Source organism: Leptonotus elevatus, chromosome 19 (assembly GCF_054856555.1).
Source record: "Leptonotus elevatus isolate MCC_2025b chromosome 19, RoL_Lele_1.0, whole genome shotgun sequence".
Taxonomy (NCBI): Eukaryota; Metazoa; Chordata; class Actinopteri; order Syngnathiformes; family Syngnathidae; genus Leptonotus; species Leptonotus elevatus.
This window is the reverse complement of record NC_141257.1, coordinates 9,028,422-9,051,369: the sequence shown is the minus strand read 5'-3', so window position 1 is coordinate 9,051,369 and position 22,948 is coordinate 9,028,422. Positions and strand designations below refer to the sequence as shown.

The window sequence follows — 22,948 nt, the reverse complement described above, 5'->3', positions numbered from 1 at the left end:
TGTGCGCACACACAGCGGTTGGGTCTGCCCAGAGTTGAAGCTGTAAAAACAAAACCGTCTTGAGAAGAAGGAAAAAAAAAAAAAAGCTCCACTCGGAGTAGTGATGTCAGAGGCAACCTTGCTCACTTTCACTCGCCACCTAACGAAATCACAATACCCTCACTGTCACACCTCGCCGTATACAGTGCGCAGTGCTGGAAGGGAAGCTTGTTGATGATGTCATTGCTGTCTCGTAGGAGTGCCACAAAATATCCATTAGTCATATGATGTGAATAAATATGATGTGAATTTCAGTACTGTCATCGTTGCTGAGCTAAACGGCAGATAAAAACCAATGTTTTCGCCAGTTCCCCAACACCCAGCCGTGGACAGCTCTAAGCCCTGATACAAAAAATGGGTGTGCTGGTTGGTCAGGAAAAGCATAAAAAATTATGCTGAACAAATGGGAGTGACTTGCTGTGGCAACTCCTGACAGGACAAGCCGAAAGTCATACGCTGATGGCCGGAAAGAAAATCTACTGGGTGTATTTGCACCCCAAATATCAAGGTTCGAATTGTACTTTGCCATTGGACAAAAAATAAAGACAAAATGTTGGACCATTGCATCGTCAGAGAGAGAGCGACAACTTAAACACTTACTATTAGTTAATTTGTAAAAATATGAATAGGAGGCTGACCAATGGTATTGATTTTTGAGTATATTAAAAACCTGACCAAATTAACCAATTTTGGACATAAGAAGTTTCGCCCGCTAGCCGCTATATAAACAACTTGCTAAAAATCAGCTGGGTAGGCTCCAGTTCCTCTGTGACGTCATCTTATTAATAATGACAACCTTAAAAGAAAAAGGAGGGATTTCAGGATAATGTTTCATGCTTGTGCAAAGTGTGCATTGCTAGCCATGTCATCCGCTAACCAGAGCCTCAGCTGCACTGTATTTGTTTACAGAGTAGCATGTGGCAAGTGCGCAAGGGATTTCCACTTCTGTCCCTTTACCTAATGTGTTCCGTGTGGGAACCCATACGGTCTGTGCCAGACAGACAAATCTGAATATGAACACATGTACCATTACAACCCTAGTGAGAGCATTGATATCTTTGGCAACCATATCTAAATATCATATCTCCAGTTACTATGCAATTCCGACCCCTAATGTCCAACACTTGCTGAATATGTATTTTCAAGCCCGGTTTATCCTGCCCGATAGTGTTTCTTACTTGTTTTTGGCTTGTTCCGAAATTATCACTTCGGTTTTTCCCCCCATGTACTTTTCTCATGTTTTCTTTGTGTCCGTTTTCCTTGCGACTTTTGGTTTACTTTGGCGTAACAGTTGGCGCAGTGGTCGAGAGTGCCGAGACCTGCGAACAATCAACGTCTCACACATGCAGAAATGCTTGAACGCGCTCCTCGTCGGCCGTCACGTGTTGACAGATGTAAGCAGATCTATGTACACCCGCAAGAAACTGAACATTTACCAAGTTTTCTTAGAACTTTGATTTGTAAGAATAGTAAGAAAAAACTGGTTTGCTTAATTAGTTATTATTGCTCCGTCTGTTACATAGAAGTGAACAAACCAGTTATAGATCTACTTCTTACTTGAGCGATTATAAACCTCAGACTATTAGGTCAAACAAAGGCAAGCAAGAAAATTCTTACAGAAGTGGCTCACTAACTCAATTTGTATTGTAACAGCTGCAAGAAAGGCCTTTTTGTTTCTAATGGTTGCTCTTTGGTGTAGTTTCAACATGTTCCATTTAATGTACAACATCTGTTGGGAGAGCCGGCTCTCGTTTTGGTGGCTCCATCAAGTTTCCGCAATGGAGTGCGCCCCTCACCCCGTCCCAAAAAAAAAGAAGAGGTTTTAGGCTTCATGTTAACATGCTCACAGAAGAAGAACTTTTTTATTAGGCCCCTGGAGCGGGAACAATTATTGAACACTGTCGCTGTCAAATGAGAAGCATATATCTATCTCCTTATTTTCAGAGCTTTTTATCTGGAAAAATGACTAATGAAATACCGACTTGCACTCAGGGCTGAGCATTGTCTATGCCCAACAACTAAGGAACTAGCCCCAAGCACCAGTTAGCAAACACTGGTCCAGAGGGATTGATGGAATTAATGGAACAAAATTTTTTTGTGGCCTTTTAAAATCCGCAACCAAGCCTAGTCAAATGATCTAGCGCCGCCTGTAAAGTCAGGTAAGTCACACAAGACCTAGACATCCTCTGCAAACCCCCGTGGACTTGAATTCACGCCTGGTCGTAACATGTCTGATTGGATCTCCCATGGAAATGAAGACCGGGGAGGCAGCAAGTCAATTGTGCTTATCGCCTGTTGATTAAAAAGGAGAAAACCGTAGCAGCGCTCCAGGCAAAACCAGGTCGCCTGGGGTGTTTGATGCACTCGTAATACATTTTTCAGCCAAGTGTAAAAGTCAAATCAAAAGTCCTGCTCATGGTTTAGCCAATATTCTTCTCCTGTGCTGCCTCTTCATGCTAATGGAACATTCTCGTGTACAGGAAAGGAAAATAACTAATGGCTTTCAAACTGGGGTTAGTAACATGTAGGGGTTTGTAAGCCGTAGTTTGTGTTGGATCTGTAGTGACCAGTGAGAACTGATTAAAAGATTATTGAATTATTTCCTCCTTTACTCCCAAGAAAGTTTTTTTATTGGCGTTGCTGCATTTCTTTTAAGCATCATGTCATTAGGTTTTCATTTGATTTCCATTGTGCTACGCAAAAGAGCAACATCCATCTCCTTTGGCCTCGCCAAACTTGCAGCATCCCCACTTACAAACTATGGATTTCGTGATAACAAGTTCCTCAGGACTTGATTAACGAGAGGCATCCGACTGCGGCCTCCTGCGTCTTCTCCCGGCGTGAACTTTCATCTCATCGCAGTCTCTCTTTGCTCTCTGCGGTATCTCGATGCAGCCCCACGTTCTGCAGCCACGTCCAAACATTTACATTTCTGCTTTCAAGTGCTGTTTATATATGGCCTTATCTGTTATCTAGCACGCACCCGTGCACATTCAGACGAGGACGGTCGGTCGGTGAATCAAGCCTCCGTCGGACTGACATCAACACAGTTGCTTTGTCCATAATAGGACAGAGGGAGTAAAAGAGAGTGCCACATAGACACAGGGAGGGGAGGCAGATCATTTGCCACCACAGTGATTTGTGGTGAGGTGACGCATGGAACTTTGGGGACTTAAGCGCACCCAATTTTTTTTCTTGTCTGTCTCGCTTGTGCTATAGAACGACCGTGTCATTGCACTCCTCAACAATAGCAAATGCCACTTATCCTGTTCAAGTTATGATTGAGTTTGAGCCTATCCTAGCTGACTTTGGGCAAAGGGTGGACAACACCCTGAACCGCTTGCCACTCAATTGCAGGGTTTTTTCCCACTGCCTTTTCTCACTCATTTATTGGAAATTATAAATGTCCAACTTATGTTTTGTGAAGATGAAGGTACTTCATAAGTTACAAGTACTGCACCGCTTAATTTCTTCTTCCTATCCTGATGACAAGACTTTGGTCAAGGGAACTTGTAAGCTAACAGACAGAATCAAATCAGATACCTTAAATTGACTGTAAATATATATATAACGGGATCAGTATCTGCCTCGATTTCCTTAATTTTGGGGACTCTGTGATCAGCCGATCCTTTAAAATAAAATATATTTTTCATGATCCCATGATCTCCCACCGCAGAGGCCTGAACAAGCCTGATGAATAAGCATAGTAAGTCCTTTGAAAATAGGTGCTACTGTGGTTGTACTTCAACGTTGCCAGCATGCATAAGTAGGAGTTTTGTAGCAGGAACCTTGCAAAATAAAATTGTCTGCGGATAGTATAACTCTTCTTACTTTTTGAAACACATTACAGGGTGCACCCTCAGCCTCGTTCTGAGGACTCGATTTGTCATCCTGACCCTCTTCAGAGGCATCCCGACCCTTTGACATCCCCGTCTGTCCAAAACAAGACAAAAAGGAGATCTCCGCTCCAGGGATCTGCCGAGTGTCACACCAGTGCGTGATGGGCTCGGAATTTGACACTCTGTATCTGCTTATCTGTCTGAGAGAGAGAGAGAACGCGAGAGCGAGAGAGTCATGGGTCATCGGTGTGGATGTGTAGTCTGATTGTTATCACGCCGTTTGACTCCCATCTGCTTTTAAGGCAATGAATTCACATCTCCCCTTCCTTCTTGTCTTGTGAGCCCTCTCCTCTACTCATCTCTGGTTTAAATCTGTCCTTCTTCCTCCTCCCTTTTATCTGACTGTTATATCTTCCGTGAGTCTCACATGACCATGTTGTCTTTTGTCTTTTTTGAGAGATTATGTGTAATTAGCAGCGAGAGATCAAATGCTGAATTGCAGGTTTGGTGAGTCTTATTTACAAGAGATTGTTACCTCAGCCAACAATGACTGTAAAACTTTGAACCGTGACGGGGACCCCTCAGGTAAGATGTTTTATTGTCTGTCACCCTGCAGCAAGGATACAAGTTGCGCTCCCTCCTTCCACCTGCACATCTGTACCGCTGCCAAGATTGTGGTTTGTTTTGCAGTCTGTGTACTCAAGCGTGCAATGGCACACGTATTTATCAGGCGGCCGGCGAGTGATAGACAGAGTGATTGACAGCGGGATTTGTCGTGTTTTTCTTTCATTCCACAATCGACGCACGTGTATATTTGACACGATACAGCCAAGACGCTCTAGTTTTGACTCGCTCGCCGATGACTCATCCGACTGTCAGTTTTCCAAAACATCACAAAAGGGAAACCTCAACCAGCACACCCATCTTATCATTTCATTTTTATGTATGCGTGTGATTCATCAGTGGCGTATATCAGAGGAGGATCAGGGCGAGGAATAAAAGGCAGAGGGGAGAGGTTGTCAACAAAAGCCAGTCGATGAAAAGATTAAGGGTGTAGTAACTGCTGATCTCAGCAGTGAAATCTGGTTTGTCTGTGTGCCAGCATTTGTGTCTGTGTGTGCGCGATTTTGTTTGTTCATATCTAAGGGCGTACCAGCAGTTAAGACTGGCGTGAGAACAACAGATTGCATTCCTTTGCCATCAAAGATTGTCTACCTTTTGCCTTCATTATGACTCCACACCTGCATCTATTTAAAATGAGCAAGGAGGTAACTCGGGACAGTCGAGTCTCATCATCAAAGTGATACCGGCCCATGCCGAATCATGTGTGATCACCATGATCCAACATCGATATTATAATTTCAGTAGCACGACGATCTGATAGAGAATGGTAAAAAGATCTGAGATCTTGATGCGTGTCATTGTGGATAAACTGGACAGACATTCCCTCTTAGTAACAAATTTGTCGCTACTGTTAGTCGGGAACTGTATTTGGACAATCTGGATGGACAGCCATTTTTCTGCACTCGATTGTAGTGATATAATTGCATAATCACTCCGATGTCTATGGCAAAAGATTCTCCGATCCCAATATACATTAAAAAAAAATATCTTCAAATGCTCCACCCCCAGTAAAAGAAAACACAAAACAAGTTGAGCAGCTGACAAAGTTGACCCAGGAAAATTAACTGTTCTTGAGAAATGAACAAACAGGATTTTAATTTGTTTTTAGCGCTCTGTCCTCAAGTGTTTATGGTCAAAAGCAATCTATATTCAGAAATGTATGTTGGTTATACAGTATATTGTAACTTTTTTTTTTTATGTAGACTTCCTTACTCAAGAAATCCATGTTTTTGTGTCCTGCATTGTCACATATTACCATTATAGTCACAGTTTCATCAGCTTGTTTTTACGACAAGCTATTTGTGTGCTGTGTAGTTCCTGCGGGCGGGTCACAGCTCTTGATAACCATCGGCTCACAGTGTGCATACACGTCTGCGTGGTTTTCAACATTTTTGTCCTTTTTTTTGTGGTGGGGGGGGGAGGACAGAGGAAATGAAAGCTCAGACTGAGGCCTTCGAGGCTTTTTGAACTGTTTCTGTGTCCTTCTCATGCAATTTTGTATCCGTATGTGTTTGTTGTATTCTTCAAAACGCGTATGCCAGGAAATTATCGTATCTCATTGCCACCACATACTCTCTCTTCTGTTTGTGCGTTTTGTTTATCTTGCATTTCTTCTGGACTTTTGTAAACCAAGTGGGGTACTTCAGGGATGTAACTCAGTGGGATCCACTTTAAATACTATAAATTATTAGCACAGAATAGTTGGAACTAATCCTTTTAATGTTTCATTACAAAGGATTTAATCATTAATTTCAGTCATATAGAATCCAATGAGATGAAATTAATCTGCCCCGATCAATCCTATTAGATTATTGTGTGCACGTTTTATTATTGCACAATTTGCGTCCATGTTCAGGTGCTCCCAGTTGGTGAAATTCCCTCAAACTATCGCATCATTGCATGTTAACGTTCATTTGTCTCTGTTTTACATTCATTTATTCCTGGTTATTCCATTAGCGGGGGTCAGAGCATGTTAAACCAACAGTTCATACTTCCATGTATACATCAATGGGAGATTCTGAGCGGCCTCTGTGTGTGTGTGTGCGTGCGAGACATCCATACGGGTTGTACTATTGTTTAGCCTCAGCAGCTTGTTTAGCTATAATTAATTACACCCGCTCATTGTGTTAGTAAGAGCTTTCCACATAGTTAGCTCGAAGGTTGAATGCCCTAAAGGCGACATTTTTCCCGCAATTTAAAACGGTTCCCATATGTCTTAATAACATGTTTGCGATGTGCTTTCGACAAATTACTGAAAGGATCAAGAGTTACAGCACATTGCCTTTTTTTTTTTTTTTTAAGTCTTGTTTGTGTTCTGTGGGGGTAGTCCTGTCTTTCCAATTGGGCCTGTGCTGAGTATGGCTTTCGTTTCCATGCGGATTGGGTGCAGAGTGTAAAGAAAAAAAGTGGATGTGATTTGTATTTTCATTCATGCAGACAGCACTTCATCTCCAAACTGCTGAATGGCACTTACCAATTAGTGCAACACAGTTTTCTGGAGTGTTTATTGAGCCAAGCAACATATTTAGAAAAGTCTTATGACATTCAACCAATCAAAAATGCCACCCAGTATATTTACTGAAATAATGATGGTCTTGTCTCAATTTACTTACAAATTGACTGCGTCAGTGTAAAATCTGGGCCTGTTTAGTTGAACACAAGGGTAACATTTTATTTTAGGAATGGCAACAGGTGGCTGCATGGTTTAACTGTATACATTCAGCAATCTAGTGAAAGAGCGTTTACATTTTCTGCCTTTTCACTACATACCACTGGCATACACAGTGCATGGATTATTACAGTTTAAAAAAAAATCGGACCCATTAAGTGTTTGACAAGAACAAGCACCTAGCAAATCTGTAGACTGCACTGTTGGCTTCTCATGCTAACAGTGATAGAGAAAACTAGAGAAATGTTTTTCATGAACAAAATGGGAGTTGACCACACATGCTATATTTGATGACATTCACACACTCAGACAGCGTATGCTCTAAAGACCATAGTGGGGGAAGCTCTGTCTGCGTTTTAGTGCGTGTGTGTCTGCGCGTGTGTGTGTGTTTATGAAGTCAAAATCCAGACAAGAGGGCAGACTATTCAGTCTTATAAACTCTCAGGTCGCAGATTATTGAAATAACAGAAGAGATGCATTGTCTTCTGTTTCGCTTTGCGACTGAAATACTCCCTAGTTGCTGAGGATAGTGATCATTTGTGTGAGTGTTTATTTTGTAACGGCAATACGGCATATAACTTTTGACTGGTACACAGTCATCGACGTGTTTGACGAGTCATTTTAGATTAATTGTATTCTATTTGCCATGTTGAAATTACAAGCCTCTTTTCAAAATGGCCCCTTCTGACCTGTAACAGTATTGCAGGTCACTGATGTCTTGTGGCGCCCCCTGCGTGTCTATAATTGGATCAATATTCAATTCACACAGCTCAGTATAACCTCCATTGTAATCACACAAACTAGCAAAGCATTTCAGGGATGATTAATAATAGTTGGACTGGCTTAAAGGCCAAACTAGTGTTACCCCAAAACGGTAGTCTTACCTGAACAAGGTGTTAATAATACACACCAAGTTTTGTGTCAAGATAAGGCTGGAGACAGAGCAAAGTAAAATTGGCGGAACTGAGAGCATGATGAATGTGTGTGGATGTGTATGACAAATTAATTGAGAGTGATGGATGAAAGATGGAGTGATACGGAGCGTGTGCATCCACAAAAGAAGTACGATTGGGAAGAGAGCAATTTAATAGTCGAATTTGATTTGAAAGGTCTTGAAACTGCCTAATTAGTTTTGACATTTATGATGACACTTCTCTACATGAAGTTCTTAACTCCACTAACCGGATGTCTTTATATGGGAGTTGCATGCTTCTTGGAGAGAGCTATTTGCTATGCAAGAGGTATATGCATCTTTCACTTGAGCAGAGTATTTATATGTGTGGTAGAAACAATAAATGTTTCCGTAGATAGTAAAACGTGTGTGTGTCACAATTGTGAGGAAAAATGGCGCTGACCATGGAGTGAATGACGAACGGCATGTCAAAAAACAAAAAACAGAAAGAAAACACTTTCAAATCTAGCCATGTGATGAGTCAGCGTTGCTCACACAACATTTTATAGTTGTATATCTGTAAATAAATTAGTATTTGTAGCATAGTTCTGATCCGTCTTCTCAGTAATTAGGTTGATTGGATTTGTTAGTTGAGTTGGTTTGGTTGGTGACGTCGACTTGGTTGATATGGTTGCTTTGTTGTCAACTCCAAACGTTTCAAGACTAGTAGACTACAGCCCTGAAATACGACCTTGAACCAAATTCTGATTAACGGTATACAGTACTCGTGATAAATCGGCAACAGTGAAAGGTAATGGGGAATCCATATTTTCATGCAATAAACTGTTCATACCACAGAGAAACTACATTCCCAACAACACTGTTTTCTAACTTCCTTGACTTCCTGAGGCTAAAACTTTAAAGTGAGTTTAAAATGCATAAGCGTGTAAAAAAGCAAAGTAACACATTGCGGGCATGCAGAGGTACTGACACTCTGGCATTCATTCATTCATTCATTATCCATTATTGACTTTAAATTTGGTTGGCAACAAGTTCAAGTTGCACATTTGTTTGAAATCAAATGTTGTGTCCATACCTTAAAATGACAGCTTTTGGTCCTACAAAGCCTCATTGATTAAAACTCCACAGTTGATCATTGATAATCCATAAATCACACCCACGCTTGGCCAGAGCTCGATCGGTGCTCAAAACGCAACCCTCCCCCTCCTACTCCTCGTAACCGGCGCTTGTGTCTGATTCCCATTACAGCTTGGCTTGGTTTCAGGAACGCATATGTTTTGTCTGTCTGGGCATGAAAGCATACACGTTCATATACAGCGCTTTTATTAACTTTTTACTTCAAAGAGTGCTAACTTGAAGTGACAAGCCAACGTAGCCATGAAGTCCCATCACGAGGGCATCAAGTAATCACGTGTGACAATGACGTCTAAATAACTGCTTTGTACTTTTGGAGGAAGGCTGTTTTTCCAGGAAACCTAGTTAACACAAGGTAGTAAAAGCGGGGACAGGGATGAAGGGTGTTCTGTGATCTTGAAACAGGGATGTGAAGGCATACGTTTCTATATTAATAATATTGCAATTTGCAACCTTGTTTGGGCTAAAACTATTGAGGAATTTGCGGTTTGTTTTTGGAACCTATCCCCATCTATTTGCTGAATAACTCATATTCAAATGTTTTGTGCTCTTTCTCCCTAAGATGCCACAAATTGGCATTAACACCCTTTTAAATAGGAAAGTAGTACTTTGATGCCAATGAAGTTGAAGTGGTAAGTCTCCACTAGAGTCGTTAGCAGACAATATGTCAGAAATCATTTATTGGAAGTGTACCGTATGATGAGTTTTGCCGATGAAAATATTTTGGGATCATTGTTTGTGATATATTTACTAATAATAGAGGTCATTATGCACATTTTTGGAAAGGTGTCAATTACTCATGCCAGGGTTGGTCGGCCCCCGTTACCAGTAGTTTTGTTCTCGGATTTTCTGCGTGAGGAAAAAAAAATCCTTCCGTTTACTTAATAGTGGCATTTTTTTTTAAATTACTTCCTTGAAATCTTGAAAGCCAGCTAGTCTTATTTTCATATTTTTTCTTCAGTTTGGTTCCCCTACTTTGTCATCAACCGGGAAAGTTGTAACACTCATGTCAGCGTATCCCTCAGCGGTCGTCTAAGGGTCATTATCATCAATTTTAGATAATAGTCCCACCGGCTAATTCACGATGATGGAAACGATTAAGCGTCACATTCATCCTACCTGTCATATCGCGAGGGCCGCTTAGCGTTGTTTTTTTCGGAGGCGGCGTGGGTAATTGTAGCGAGTAGCAGTTGCTGATATGCAGTGAAGTCAGTATGTTGTGGCGGCTTGCACCTAATTGCACTTGATAGTAATGGTTCCAGCCTGTGCATACAGCCTGAAGCATGCACAGGCAGTGGCTCGGCAGTCCTGAATAGGCGGGATCCAATCCCAGTTCGGACCCAGATGTCATTCTATGGGGTTTGCATTAGTACGAATAGAACTAAGAACTAATTTATGATTTTTTTTTTAATGTGATCATCTGCTAAGAAATGTTGTACTGCCTTAGTTGGGATACTCTAGAATTGCATTTTTAAGGTTTGACAGTCAGTCAGACTGATTTAAAATGCAGCATCATGGTGGAGCAGTGGTTAGTCTGTCTCTTAGTTTAGAGGTTCTAGGTTTATATCTTGGCTTGCTTGTGTTGGTTTTCTCCAGGTCCCCTCTGGCTTTCTCCCACATTCCTAAAACATGCTTGTTATGCACTGAAGACTAAATTGTCCATAGGTGTAAATGTTAGTGTGAATGGTTGTCTGTATGTGTGATTGACCGATGACCAGTCTGGAGTGACCTGGGATAGCTTCCAGCGCACCATAATGAGGATTAGGGATATAGAAAATAGATGGATGGCTTTTCAAAGTTACTGCTCTACTTTGGCATAAAATGGGCCTTCCTATAATTGCCGTGCATCAGCAATGTTGGCAACTAATTGGTTCTGATTAAATTCACAGTTTTATGACCCTCATCTTAATGGACGTCCGTCGGCCAACAGATGGAAACACAGTTTGGTCACTCGCGAGCTCCTTAATCTTGGGACTTTTTGCGTCATCACTTCACCACAACGATGTCGTTTTCCACTTTGTGTGTGCGTGTGTGTGTGTGATGAATTCTGACTTGGGTGTGGTGAGCATCAGATGAGATTTTCCTCTGCTCCCCGCACTCCATCTCACACACACACACACACACATGCACACACAAGGAGTTAGTGCCAGGGTTGGTTGAGGCGTGGGCCCTGGCAGACATAAATTACTTTATTTTAATAGTTGCATGGCTAAGAAAGAGAAGGAAAGACTCGTGGATACACAAAGAACGTCTTTTTTGTCCATATCTCGCTTTCTGATTTCATTGACCCATTTTGCACCTCAAGCATATTGCTACAGTAGTTATACATAATTCAGCCTACAGTCCATTCTTCTGCACTTAGTATGCGTCTTTATGTTGTTGTTTTTGTTGTAACATGCAAACATACTCACTAAGATTGCAGGTTAACAGGGAATAAGAATTGATGTTGTTTTTGCTTGATTACATATTTATGCAATATATTATGTATCATGAATTGGCAAAATATCACTATGATATAGTATCACCTAGTAGTGTTTTATGATATGAACCAGAAGATGTTCTTCCATTATACTGATCCTCATGCAATTTGTGTATAGTGATACTTATAAGCGACGGCAGCCGATCCCAGTATTGGCTGCCCTCTTGTGGCTGTTTTTCAATCAGACTAAAAATTATAAGAATGGAAAATTGTCATTAATTTCATGCAATTATAAGGAATAATGCTATATTTAGATGTGTAAGTCTTTCCTTTAAATGATCTGTTATTATTTTTGGGTGAATTTCTTTGTTTCAAAACTAAGTACTAGTGGTATCGGTTTTTAGTATCGGTGACCACTCGTATTGAGTACTCCTACTAGTATCGGTCTGAAAAAAGTGGCGTTGAACACCCTTCAAATATTGAATTTTACACGATTGCTGTATCATGATACCACGGGTATTGTACAGTATCACAATATGGTATCGTAGAAGTAACACACAACTTTCTGCATCTTCACAGCGATGGTGAGGAAGAAGAATCCCCCTATCCGCAGTGTGGGAGGTGAGGAGGAGGAGGAGGAAGAGGGGAGGAGGCCAGCAGGCGAGGAGGAGGAGGACGGCGAGGAAGACGAGGGGCGCGTGGGAGCCGAGGCCGACCGAATAAGCCGTCCCTCGGAGCCCGAGGAGCGAGTCCGGGGCGATGAGGATCCCGACGAGGAGGAGGAGGAGGAAGGAGAAAGTGAGTGCATTTCCTCATCTCTCTCGCCCTCATCCGTTGGCAACGAGGAGCGAGGCGGGCGGAGGGGAGGAGGAGGCGGAGGTAGGCCTTCACAAGGAGGACTCAAAGCGGCCGAGTCGGACCCTGAGGACAAGGTGGGCAAAGGCGAGCCCCCCGGGTCGGACGCAGGCAGGGCAGAGTCGGCCCCGGACACGCCGCCGCTCTCCTCCAGCCCCTCCCCCAAGCTGCAGGACTTCAAGTGCAACGTGTGCGGTTACGGTTACTACGGCAACGACCCCGCCGACCTGGTGAAGCACTTTAGGAAGTATCACCTCGGCCTGCACAACCGCACACGGCAGGACGCTGCCCTCGACACACACATCCTGGCTCTCCACAACATGGCGCCCCCGCACACACCTCTAGGTAACTCCTAGCTTGGCTTGTTTTGCACCCTCTTTGTGTGAAGTGGTCGTAAAGAACACAAAGTAGCAAGTGAAACAGTGTGTCCGTGGGGTTTGTCAAAGGGTAGTTCATTGAAAATGCAAACAAGTTCTGTGAACAGCCTTTCTGCCACATCGCAGTCATCACAGTAGACTCATTTATTGGCTTGGAGCACGTTTCACTATGCCTGCCTGTTCACACATCCTCCATCCCTCTCACAAATTCACTTGATGTCTTTTTTTTGGTTGGAAATGCTCACCGCTACACCAAATAAGTTTGTTCATGAAAATAAGTTGAGTTTTTGTGCAAAATGCTATTAAATTGCAATGATGCATTTCATAGAGACTGAACTCGTTCGCTGGAACTTTTCATTATTTTTTTGTGAAGACTGTTTTATGATGATAATTTAGTGGGAAATTACAGCTCACCCACTGCAAACTTCTTCCCTCCGCGATTTATTAGGAAACATTAGCCCATGTGGCCCAAAGGGCCATGGGCAGTGACTCTCGGGTGTCAAACGTACTGCACACGTACTTTCTCTTTAATTGTACATTTTGGTGTGATTTGTACAAGTTATATATTTTTGTTATATTCAACAGTAATTTCTGTTCTAATTTGTGTGTAGTTTTAATCTGCAACCTTACATTTATTTTTAGGGTTTAAAAACTGTTGCAATTCATGTCTGGTTGTAAAAAAAAAAATTGATGTATGGTATTTGAAGGTATGACATTTAACTTTAAGCAACATTAATTTTACCATTGCATGGCATTTTCCTCAACTTAACATTTTTGCTTTTGGCGGTCCGAGTCCCACAGCTTTTGCAGTTCTGACTCGTCCGTCCATCCTTGTGTTTGTTCTCACAGTCATGCAGTCAGGAGAAGGGAACAGGAACCAAACCAAAGAGTCTGCCGCGAGCAGGCCGGAGCTCCACCATCAGCAACACAGGACAGTGATGATGAACGGCACTTATGACATCCAGGTGGGAATCAACATTGATATTATTGGAATACAGGAGTTCATTGAGGGTCAGAGCCATCTTACACTGGAGCTAGCATGTCATAGACAGGGAACTCCTTTACTTATACATGTACTATTATTCAGTTGTGTTCAGTCATGTTAGTTTGCTCTATATAATCTCATATTAAGTATTTTAAACGTTAAGCCACACTTTAAATCAGCGCACATACGCCACACGCACAAACTCCCTGCAGAATGCCTTGCATTTCACAAACGCACACTTACAAATAAAAAAAATAAAAAGTATCAAAGGAGTCGCTATTCTCTTATTCCCTCATTCCCTCATTCTTGGTTTCTCGTTCTCTCTCCCGCATGTGTTTGGAAAGTTCCATGCTGTAATTTGCTAAAACGGGATTGCCGGTGAGATTTTGCGGGGTGGAACAAAATGATAGCGGGGTGGTGGGGGGGGGGGGGGTGTCGTCAAGATGAAGGGTTACTTAAGGAGGCTTCGAAACACTGGCCAATGTAATGAAGCAGCTGTCAGACAAGTTTAACTCAGCTTTTGACTTTTGTTTACCTACTGTCAAACTTTTCAATTTACGTTTCATCTGTCTTACTGCTTTTTCCCCTCACCTTGTCCTACCCTGTGACTTTCAATGTTTTCCCACTTGACAAAGATTTGCAGTTAGAGAGCATTGATTGTTTACGTTGTTTGCTGTCTAAAGAAATCCAAAACAGGTCTACATCTGGAAAATTTAACTTCATGCACGCTACTCACACTCTTGGAAATGTTTTTGACGAATGAATCGTCTTCTGGGGGAGGCCCTCACGATTCATTAAAACACACCAGTTTTTGCAGTACTGGTGAAAATGTATATATATTTTTATGTGTCCCCCACAGAAAACTGAAATAAAATAAGGAAGTCTGTTATTTGAGGTCTTCATTTGGACCCTTTTTGTATTTTAAGGGACTCATACAAAACTCACCTGCTAGCATGGCCCTGTTAAAAAAAAAATATATATATTTTTTTTAAAGCAGCCCTTGTCGGAAATGGATTTCGAAGACAGTTAATTAACGTTTAACTTTCATGTTCATGTTTATTCCAGTGCTAATGCTGCTCTCAGTTTTGCTGTGTAACGAAAGACGTTTGGTAAAAAAACATCAAAGAAACTAATTCGATGGTCAAGCAAGAACAAATGATGTCATGTTTCTGGTTTTAAATTCAAAATTCTAACACTACATCTGGATTTTCCAAAAGGCTTTCTTTTGCATTGACAAACTGCCGCCGCCGGACCGCCTAGCGTCCGCATGAGACCGCAGATCTGCTCGGAGATAAATCCACGTCGTACGGTAGTAATGTCATTGTAAGCCCCTGCGCTCCCGATCCAGCCAGCAGCAGCACGTTATAATCACCTACAGTCTACGGGGCCAGCCTAATAAAAAACAGATGGGCTTCAGGTTTCCTTGCCTCGCAGCCGTGGCCTCATCTCATGGAAACCTGCCCTGGAATATATGTTAGGGGGTTTGGTTAGTTAAAGTTGCAGCAGCATTTAATTGCACATACATACAGAGAGGAGGCGTTCAAGTGCGAAGAGGCATTTTTCTTTGTAGCGGCACAGTTGTATTTGGCTCATGACACGCATCTCTTCAAAAAGCACCAACATTGGAAAGTGGCATGCTTCTTTTAATGGCTCGGCAGTCTTAACAGCAGTAACTAAATGACACGTTTTGGACAAAGTCGAACCTGGTTCCTGTATTACTTTATAATGTAAGAAATGTTTACATTCAACAGGTGACGTTGGGTAGCACGCTTATCGGAATCGGCCGCAAGACCTCCGATTGCCAGGGCAACACAAAGTACTTCCGCTGCAAATTCTGCAACTTCACCTACATGGGCAGCAATTCAGTAGAACTGGAGCAGCATTTCCTGTCCTCGCATCCCAACAAAGCCAAGACCCCGCCAGCCACGTCCCTCCTGAACAACGACATCCAGAGCAAAGGGAGGAGTCCGACAGCGGACGGGGCGGAACGAGTGGCGGTCCGAGCGGAGGACGACTCCCTGGTAGGGTATTCCATCCCCGTCCGGGCCGAATCGTCGGGCTGGCCAACAGAGGGGACGCAGGCGTACTACTGGTGCAAGTTCTGCAGCTGGAGCTGCGAGTGGTTGGGAGGTTCGGCCAAGCTTTTGGAGCACTATGAGCAGCGGCACAGGATGAACACGGCAAGCCCTAATGACTCCCGAAGGGAAGGTGAAAGAGACCACGTGTCCAAAAGTCGCAAGGATCTGTCATCCGGTCCCAACCAAGGTAATTTGGGCCCAAGCTTAATGAGCAGTAGTATACTGGGAAAAAATATATATCTACTGTATATATACATGTTTCTCTTCCCAGTGACCCTAAACTTCTGACCAGTAGTTTATAACATTAAACATTACATTTGACAATATCATACAATCCATAAAAATGATATAGCAGTGGAATATACCAATATTTACAGTATTTCACAAGATGGCGAAATGTTGTCCTGGTGTGAGCGTCAGGCCAAAATCTCCGGTGTTCTAATCCTTTTTGACGCAACGTCCTTCTTGTTCCCAGGCGATCCGAACAGCGGCGACGCCGAGGCCGTGGTCACCAGCTACAACTGCCAGCTGTGCGACTTTCGCTACTCCATGGCGCACGCCGCCGACGTGATCGTGGTTGCTCCGTTGCTGCTGCATTACCAGCACAACCACTCCATTCATCGATGCTGCATCCAGCATTGCATGTACTGTCCGCAGGGCCTCTGTCAGCCGCACAAGCACCTGGGAGAGGTGAGTTTTTGATTTCGGGAGTTCTCAAATGAGGCGTAACGTGTAGGGGTCTACAAAATAATTTGTAATACATTTCAATTGGGAAAAAAAGTTGCATATCTTCATATGGAGACTGGGACACCAAAAAAAACGAATTAAGTAATTTTACTGAATAATAATGAATATGTAAATCATTGCTTTTGTAATGTGTATATATATTTTTTTATAATATTCAGTTCAAATGCCTTTAACCAGGTTGCTTTACCCGTATTTGTCAAATAAGGGGAAAAGGATTCTGCTCATGCTGCCTGTGTCTTAGAGGGAAATAGAGGGTTTCGAAAAGGCTCTAAATTGGCAAGACTGACAGTGCTTTTGTAAACGAGTTCCTTTGTTCGTAGCCATGCTGTTAGTTGAAGCAGTGCACATCTGCTCACAACGATGGATGAATATTTCATTTAAATCAGTTGATTTTGGTAAAGTTCCTTTCTATTTAACAGGTCATGAATATTTAGGTTGAAAGGTGAAAAACTTGGTGCACTTGGTTCAAGGTTGTGATGTTTAATCGCCGTTAGGATTATTGAGGCGGACCTTGGCGATGAAAATTGTGCCTGGACCAAAAAAGTGTGAGAAGTGTGTTATTTCTTGAAGTTAAACAAGACACCTCCATCTTTCTTTTTGTCCTAGCAGCAACATTGGGGATGGCATCATTAAGAGTATCATTAATGATGCACATACTGTATCCCCAAGGAACTCTCAGTTGTTTGATTTTCCCTGCCAAGATGAAATACATAGTACTGTAAAGCAGGGGTTTCAAATACTGGAGATCACATCATTCTTGTGTTTTTACCCCCCCGCCTCTCTGAATAGGTGTCACACCCTTTTGCGTGCCGGAAGCCCACCTGTCCAAAATGTTGCGCCAAATTCCCCCCGTGCAAGACACAGCAAGACACAGGCGGGTCCACGCCTCCCCCTCATCCCAGAAGCGACCCCAGTGTGACATCGGTTTCGACTGTTCTTTCCTCGAACACTGTTGCATCACAAGGTAATTAATTTGACTGACCAGGGAGGACTTTATGTGTTGAATAAAACAAAGAATATGGAATAAAATTTCCAGTGGGCAGTAGCAACACGTGAGTATAATATGAAATAATGCAAAATATCTACTGTAATTGTAGATTATATCTAATGTACACACAGTACTTGAACTATACATGAATAATAAATTGTATCTTGTATGCAGATGTGAATGGCAAAGTGTACAATACATGACTAACCAGATACCATATATGCTTTTAGATTGATACTTTTAGATCTAAGCTGAAAATGACGCCAGTAATGCTATCAGCATGAATAATAATGCATTGATATGCTACTACATTATGTAGATGTAAATGTGAGCAGTTGCAAAAATAGTCAGCAGCATTCACTGGAGTAGGAAACCACAAACCATGAATGTGATCATGCGACCTCAGGCGTCACCCACCTGTGCGACCAGTGCGCCTTCGCCACCGCCGACATCGACGTGCTGCTGCAGCACTACGACGGCTGCCACAGCCTGATCAACCTGAAGGGGGCCCCGGCGCACGTTAAGGCCGAGGCACAGGAGGGCGGCGGCGGCGGCAGCGGGCCGGACAGGGAGTACTCCTGCTCAAAGTGTCACTTCATCACAGAGGTGGAAGAGGAGATCTTCAGACACTACAGGTCGGCTCATGTTGTGCTTTGAATTTCTAGTGCTAGTTCTTAAGGATGTGGCCAGTTTGTACACAGTTGTGCCTTAAGATAGGAGTTAAATAATTTATTTTTCGTGGAGGTTGATATATTTATATTATCTGTTAACACAATTTATTCCACCCTTCCTAGAGTCCTTAAACCGTGACTATCAATGCTATCTGTGAAAAGCAATCTCCATGATCCTGTATGTTAGAAATAAGCTAGGTGGTCATTCTTAAGGCAACGTTTTTTGATTGTTTCAACGTTATTATTAGACAGTAAACTTCACATGGGATTGCCATTAAACAGCTTGATGTTCTTTATTGAGGAATTGTTCACTATTTGACAAACTGCACTTTAGTGTGAACTTTTTAATGAAATACTATTTTCTTTATTGTTTTTGCGCAGACGTGTCCATGCGTGCTGTCGCTGTCGCCACTGCGACTTCACGGCGCCCGATTCGTCGGCGCTCCTCGACCATTTCAACTCGGCCCACTGTCACGACGCGTCGCTGTCGGCGACCTCGCTGACGCCGTCCCTAACGCCGTCGGCCAACGGCTGCTCGGCGCCCTCCACCTTGGCCATCAAGGAGGAGAGCAAAGGAGATCTTCGGCTCCTCTACTCGTTGGCGCCGCCCGAGGGTCGCCTGGCCGAGGGGGGCCGCGAGGAGATCGTCAAGAGCGAGGGCGGCGACGAGAAGGAGAGGGAGCGTGAGAAAGGCTGGGTCCTCGGGGAGACGAGAGGCGGCGAGCAGGCCCACGGACTCCTGTGGGTGCCCAAGGAGCGCATGGGACCCGAACCCTCCCTGTTCCCCTCACCGTTGTCCGTGGCGTTCGTTGCCGCCAACCACGAGGCCTCGCTGCAGAAGCGGGGCGGCGGCGTGTCCTCGCCCAGCATGGTCTACCTTGGAGATACCAAGTCTTTTTTGGGAGAGGCCAAACTGTATGGTGGAGGCAGTCGGTTGGGCGTTGGAGCCGCCTCCAGCGGAGGGGAGAAAATGAGCCAGATGCCGTCTCAGCAATACACAGGGGGAGGAGGGAGCGGAGGAGTTCAGGAAGTGAAAGGAGGAGCTGCTAAAGAGGAGTCCCAGTCACTGCTACGGGTAAGGTTGAACACATGTACACCCCCCGCCTCCCCTCCAAACACTTCTCTCGTCCTTTTATACTGCTGTCAATCATGCCACTCTCGCTTTTCACCCCACCCCCCCCCCCCCCCCCCCCCCCGCCGCCCCCTTCTACTTAAAATAGTTAGATTTAGCTGTAGCATGCTCGCACCCTGGTGGCACTGTCCACACAGCAACACATCTGCAATTAACCCTTTGTGCTTTATTTTTCTTTTATTGTCACTATATGTCAAAGTAATTATAAAAAATAATTTTGTGTCTTTTATTTTTTTGATATTTATTATATATCTAACTATCCAAAATACTGTATATTACATTAATAATAATTTGTGAAAAATGACCAAATATGGTTCCTCATCCAAAGAGCAACATTTGCTTCCCTCCATCACCTGCGACGATTATTTTGGACTTGGAAACACCATAATCACCAAGTGGAATATGCCACCTTCTCGCCTTCGTAATGACGGGAAGACAAACGTTGACAGTTCCCATGGCAACCCGCCTGTCAAGTTCCACTTTCTCCGTAGGGGGGAGTCTCAATTCACAAGTGATGTCATGGACTGGCAGTAGTGAGATTGCGGTCGTCGAGCGTATTGGTTATGATTGCATTGAATCAGCATGGGCCCACATGTATTTTGTGTGGGCGGATATAGAGTCATTGCATGGACATGTCTCCATCTTAGTGGCAAAAGTGAGTGTGTGAATGGCGCTCATATGGTGCCTGAGAAAATATCACTGCGTATGAATACAGTACACTGTGCTGGCTTGCTTATTATGAAGTGTGTGTGTGCATGCACATGATGTGTTGGCAACCACTTGGCAGACAGGCAGGGTGTGTCGGCAAGGAGGTTTACTCATTTTCTCGGGTGGGGCAGAAAGAAAGAAAAGAACATTTAGATGAGAAGCAATGAGGCGAGTCGCTAAGAGAAAAATTAACCCATTCTGAGTCACTCGTCTTCCTCTTTCTATCTTTATCACAGTGGATCCCTTTAAAGTGGCAAAATGTGCCTCGAACGTTCAACAAATTCACGGTTCAAACAATCGTGTGCAATAATCTGAGCTTTTTTTTTTTTTTAATGGAAGCCAAATAACAGGAAATGTAACTAATTGCATGGGTTTACTACAAATTTTATGTTATTCAAATTCAGTTTTCAGCGGTTCAAATTCCAATATGAACGATTCAAATTCAGAGGCTTTATAGTGGCGACAGTTTGAGCCTGGAATGCATTAAGTCACTTTAAGTCATTTTAAAAATCCTTAGACGGCCCTATTTGTCGTTAAATTTACAATTTTTTTAATATGATATTCTTAAATTCAAACAAACTTCCTGAAACTTGAATCAGGTCATCTAATATTAGAAAAAACACACTCAGCATGATGCAAAGCTTTTTATTTTTTATTTTTACATCATTGCAAATGAAACCAAACCGACTTCTGTCTCAATCACAACTTTTTTAGTAAGAAGCGTTCTAGTTTATTTGTGTGTGCGGGAAGGTGGCAAGCACAAACACTGCAATCATGACATATTACTTCAATCGCGCCGTAAGCGATCACACTTCATTGGTTTATCTTCAACACAATATTTACCCTGTGTTTCCATGGCATACACATACACACAGGCAAATGCTTTATGCCGCATATGAATGCATGCAGAGTCGCTGTTGACTCATCATTTTGACTCATCGTCGTAAGGCAGGGCAAAGGACTGGCATGAATATTGCATCATTTGAGTTGTTTTTCTCTCTCTGCTCAAATCTTCCCCAAAATAATATCAATCACCATGGCAACACTTGAGAAACTTAACACCAACCCTTACTTAGTGAAGTTTTTTATCATGTGCTACTGTCAAATGATGTTATTTTTGTGGAATAAAACTGCGAAGGAGGGAGGCCGAGAATGAGGCATGACAAAGACGAAAAGCAGCAAAAGTCATATTTTATCGAAACATGCGACACTGGTCATTTTTCCCCCTCCCTGCGTGCGTCTCGTGCGATTATTCCCCAGCTACTGCATCGACCTGCTGCTTTCTTCCATTTCTTCAACTCACCTGACAGAGCCAAATCAATAATCAGCAAAGACAAGTCCAGCAAAGGAGAAAAGGGTTTCTTCTTAAAGGGCCGGATGCTAGTGAAGCATTGGATTGTTGAAACCTCGTGCCTCTTATTGCGTGGTGACTTAGTACGCCGATGTCAACCTTTTTGTGTATCCCCAGTGTGACTTTCTGCTTCTTTGACTGACTTAATGAGACAAGCTTTCGAGTGTTGCTCTTTGGATTAAAACTTCCAGTACGCTGTACCGGCTTGGCTCTACTAATATACAACATGATGTACACGTCAGTCGGAACAAGGCAGCAAACAATCTGCATTGTTTCTGAGTATGTGATTGTGGACTAGACATTGCGAGCAAATAACTGCAGAGGATCTAATTTGAGAGGAGGCGAAACATGCAGCCAAGTGGAGACTTTGGTGTATTATACAAGCCCATTGTCTTGGAGAGTAATTAAGGGGATTTGCCACGTTCAGCACAGTTTTATTTCTGCTAGAATCCCAAACTGTCGACCTCCCTCAGGGTTTCGCCAACATCCAGCAGAAGCTCAGAAGTACTAGGTCGGGACGTGTAGTCAGATAAATGGCCGTGTGTGCTTTCGGCATATCAGAGAGAAGTTTCATTAAAGTTCTTTTCGTTTACATTGCTGCCTGACGGAGCTAATTATGTTTTTTTTTTAAGGGCACGCGCACACACACACACACAAAATTGTATTTTACATAAAGTTCTCATTACTTTGCGTTCCATTTCCCCTTCACCGTCTTGCATAAATCCATGTTTGTGTATCCATCTGTGCGAGTGAGCCTCCAACCACCCCCCCCCCCCCCGGCTTGTGTACTTAATTATGTGCGTTGTCCCCGCATTTGCATTCCATCTGAGCGTGTGTGTTTTGTAAGGAAATTAAAGCTTGAATTGAAGTTATTTCCCGTACTGATAATTTAACATCCAGTTATATCCGCGACCGGAAATTGTGGAGCTTATGCCGGAGTGTGTATGTGTGCCTGTGTGTATGTGTTTAACAGTGAAACTGAAGTGATTTAGCCCCCAAATGATGCAACTTTACTGTGTTTTAAAACTGAAATATAATAATGTAAACAAACAAACTAAACACTCATCCGTTCATAGAAAGCGAACAGGAAGGTTGTTGCAGAACAATACTGCCACCTAGTGGTGTTTTAAAGGCATTGCTGTTCATCTTTGCGCAAGTAATGGGGACTCGTTCCCGCTGTGAGTAATTGATGCCCCTCGTAAAAGTGTTTATAATTGCTCATGTTTATACTTTAATGTGTTAAATCCGAGACTTGCGGCAAATACTTGCATAATTGATTCTGTTAACAACCAAGGCTAAATGTAGCTCTTCCCGTATATTCAACGAATCTGATGACACCGACGTACTGTTCTCCTATTACACATGGCTTCACTGACACCTTGTGGCATCTTAGAGGATTGCAGAAAGCGTACGTCAGTAA

General features: G+C 43.0%; 1 protein-coding gene across 8 annotated transcripts in view; it reads left to right on the top strand.

Moving 5' to 3' along the window:
• trps1 (trichorhinophalangeal syndrome I) overlaps positions 1-22,948 on the top strand; it is a 160,002-nt gene that overhangs the window by 103,320 nt on the left and 33,734 nt on the right. For 7 of the 8 annotated variants that reach the window (XM_086063259.1, XM_086063256.1, XM_086063257.1 and 4 more), the window contains 7 exons: positions 12,216-12,836; positions 13,718-13,833; positions 15,605-16,118; positions 16,407-16,621; positions 17,468-17,642; positions 18,073-18,301; positions 18,719-19,412. In XM_086063259.1, coding sequence (XP_085919385.1) covers positions 12,216-12,836; positions 13,718-13,833; positions 15,605-16,118; positions 16,407-16,621; positions 17,468-17,642; positions 18,073-18,301; positions 18,719-19,412 — 2,564 coding nt within the window. The remainder of the gene's footprint in view (positions 1-12,215; positions 12,837-13,717; positions 13,834-15,604; positions 16,119-16,406; positions 16,622-17,467; positions 17,643-18,072; positions 18,302-18,718; positions 19,413-22,948) is intronic. The other variant, XM_086063263.1, reaches the window with a different exon arrangement.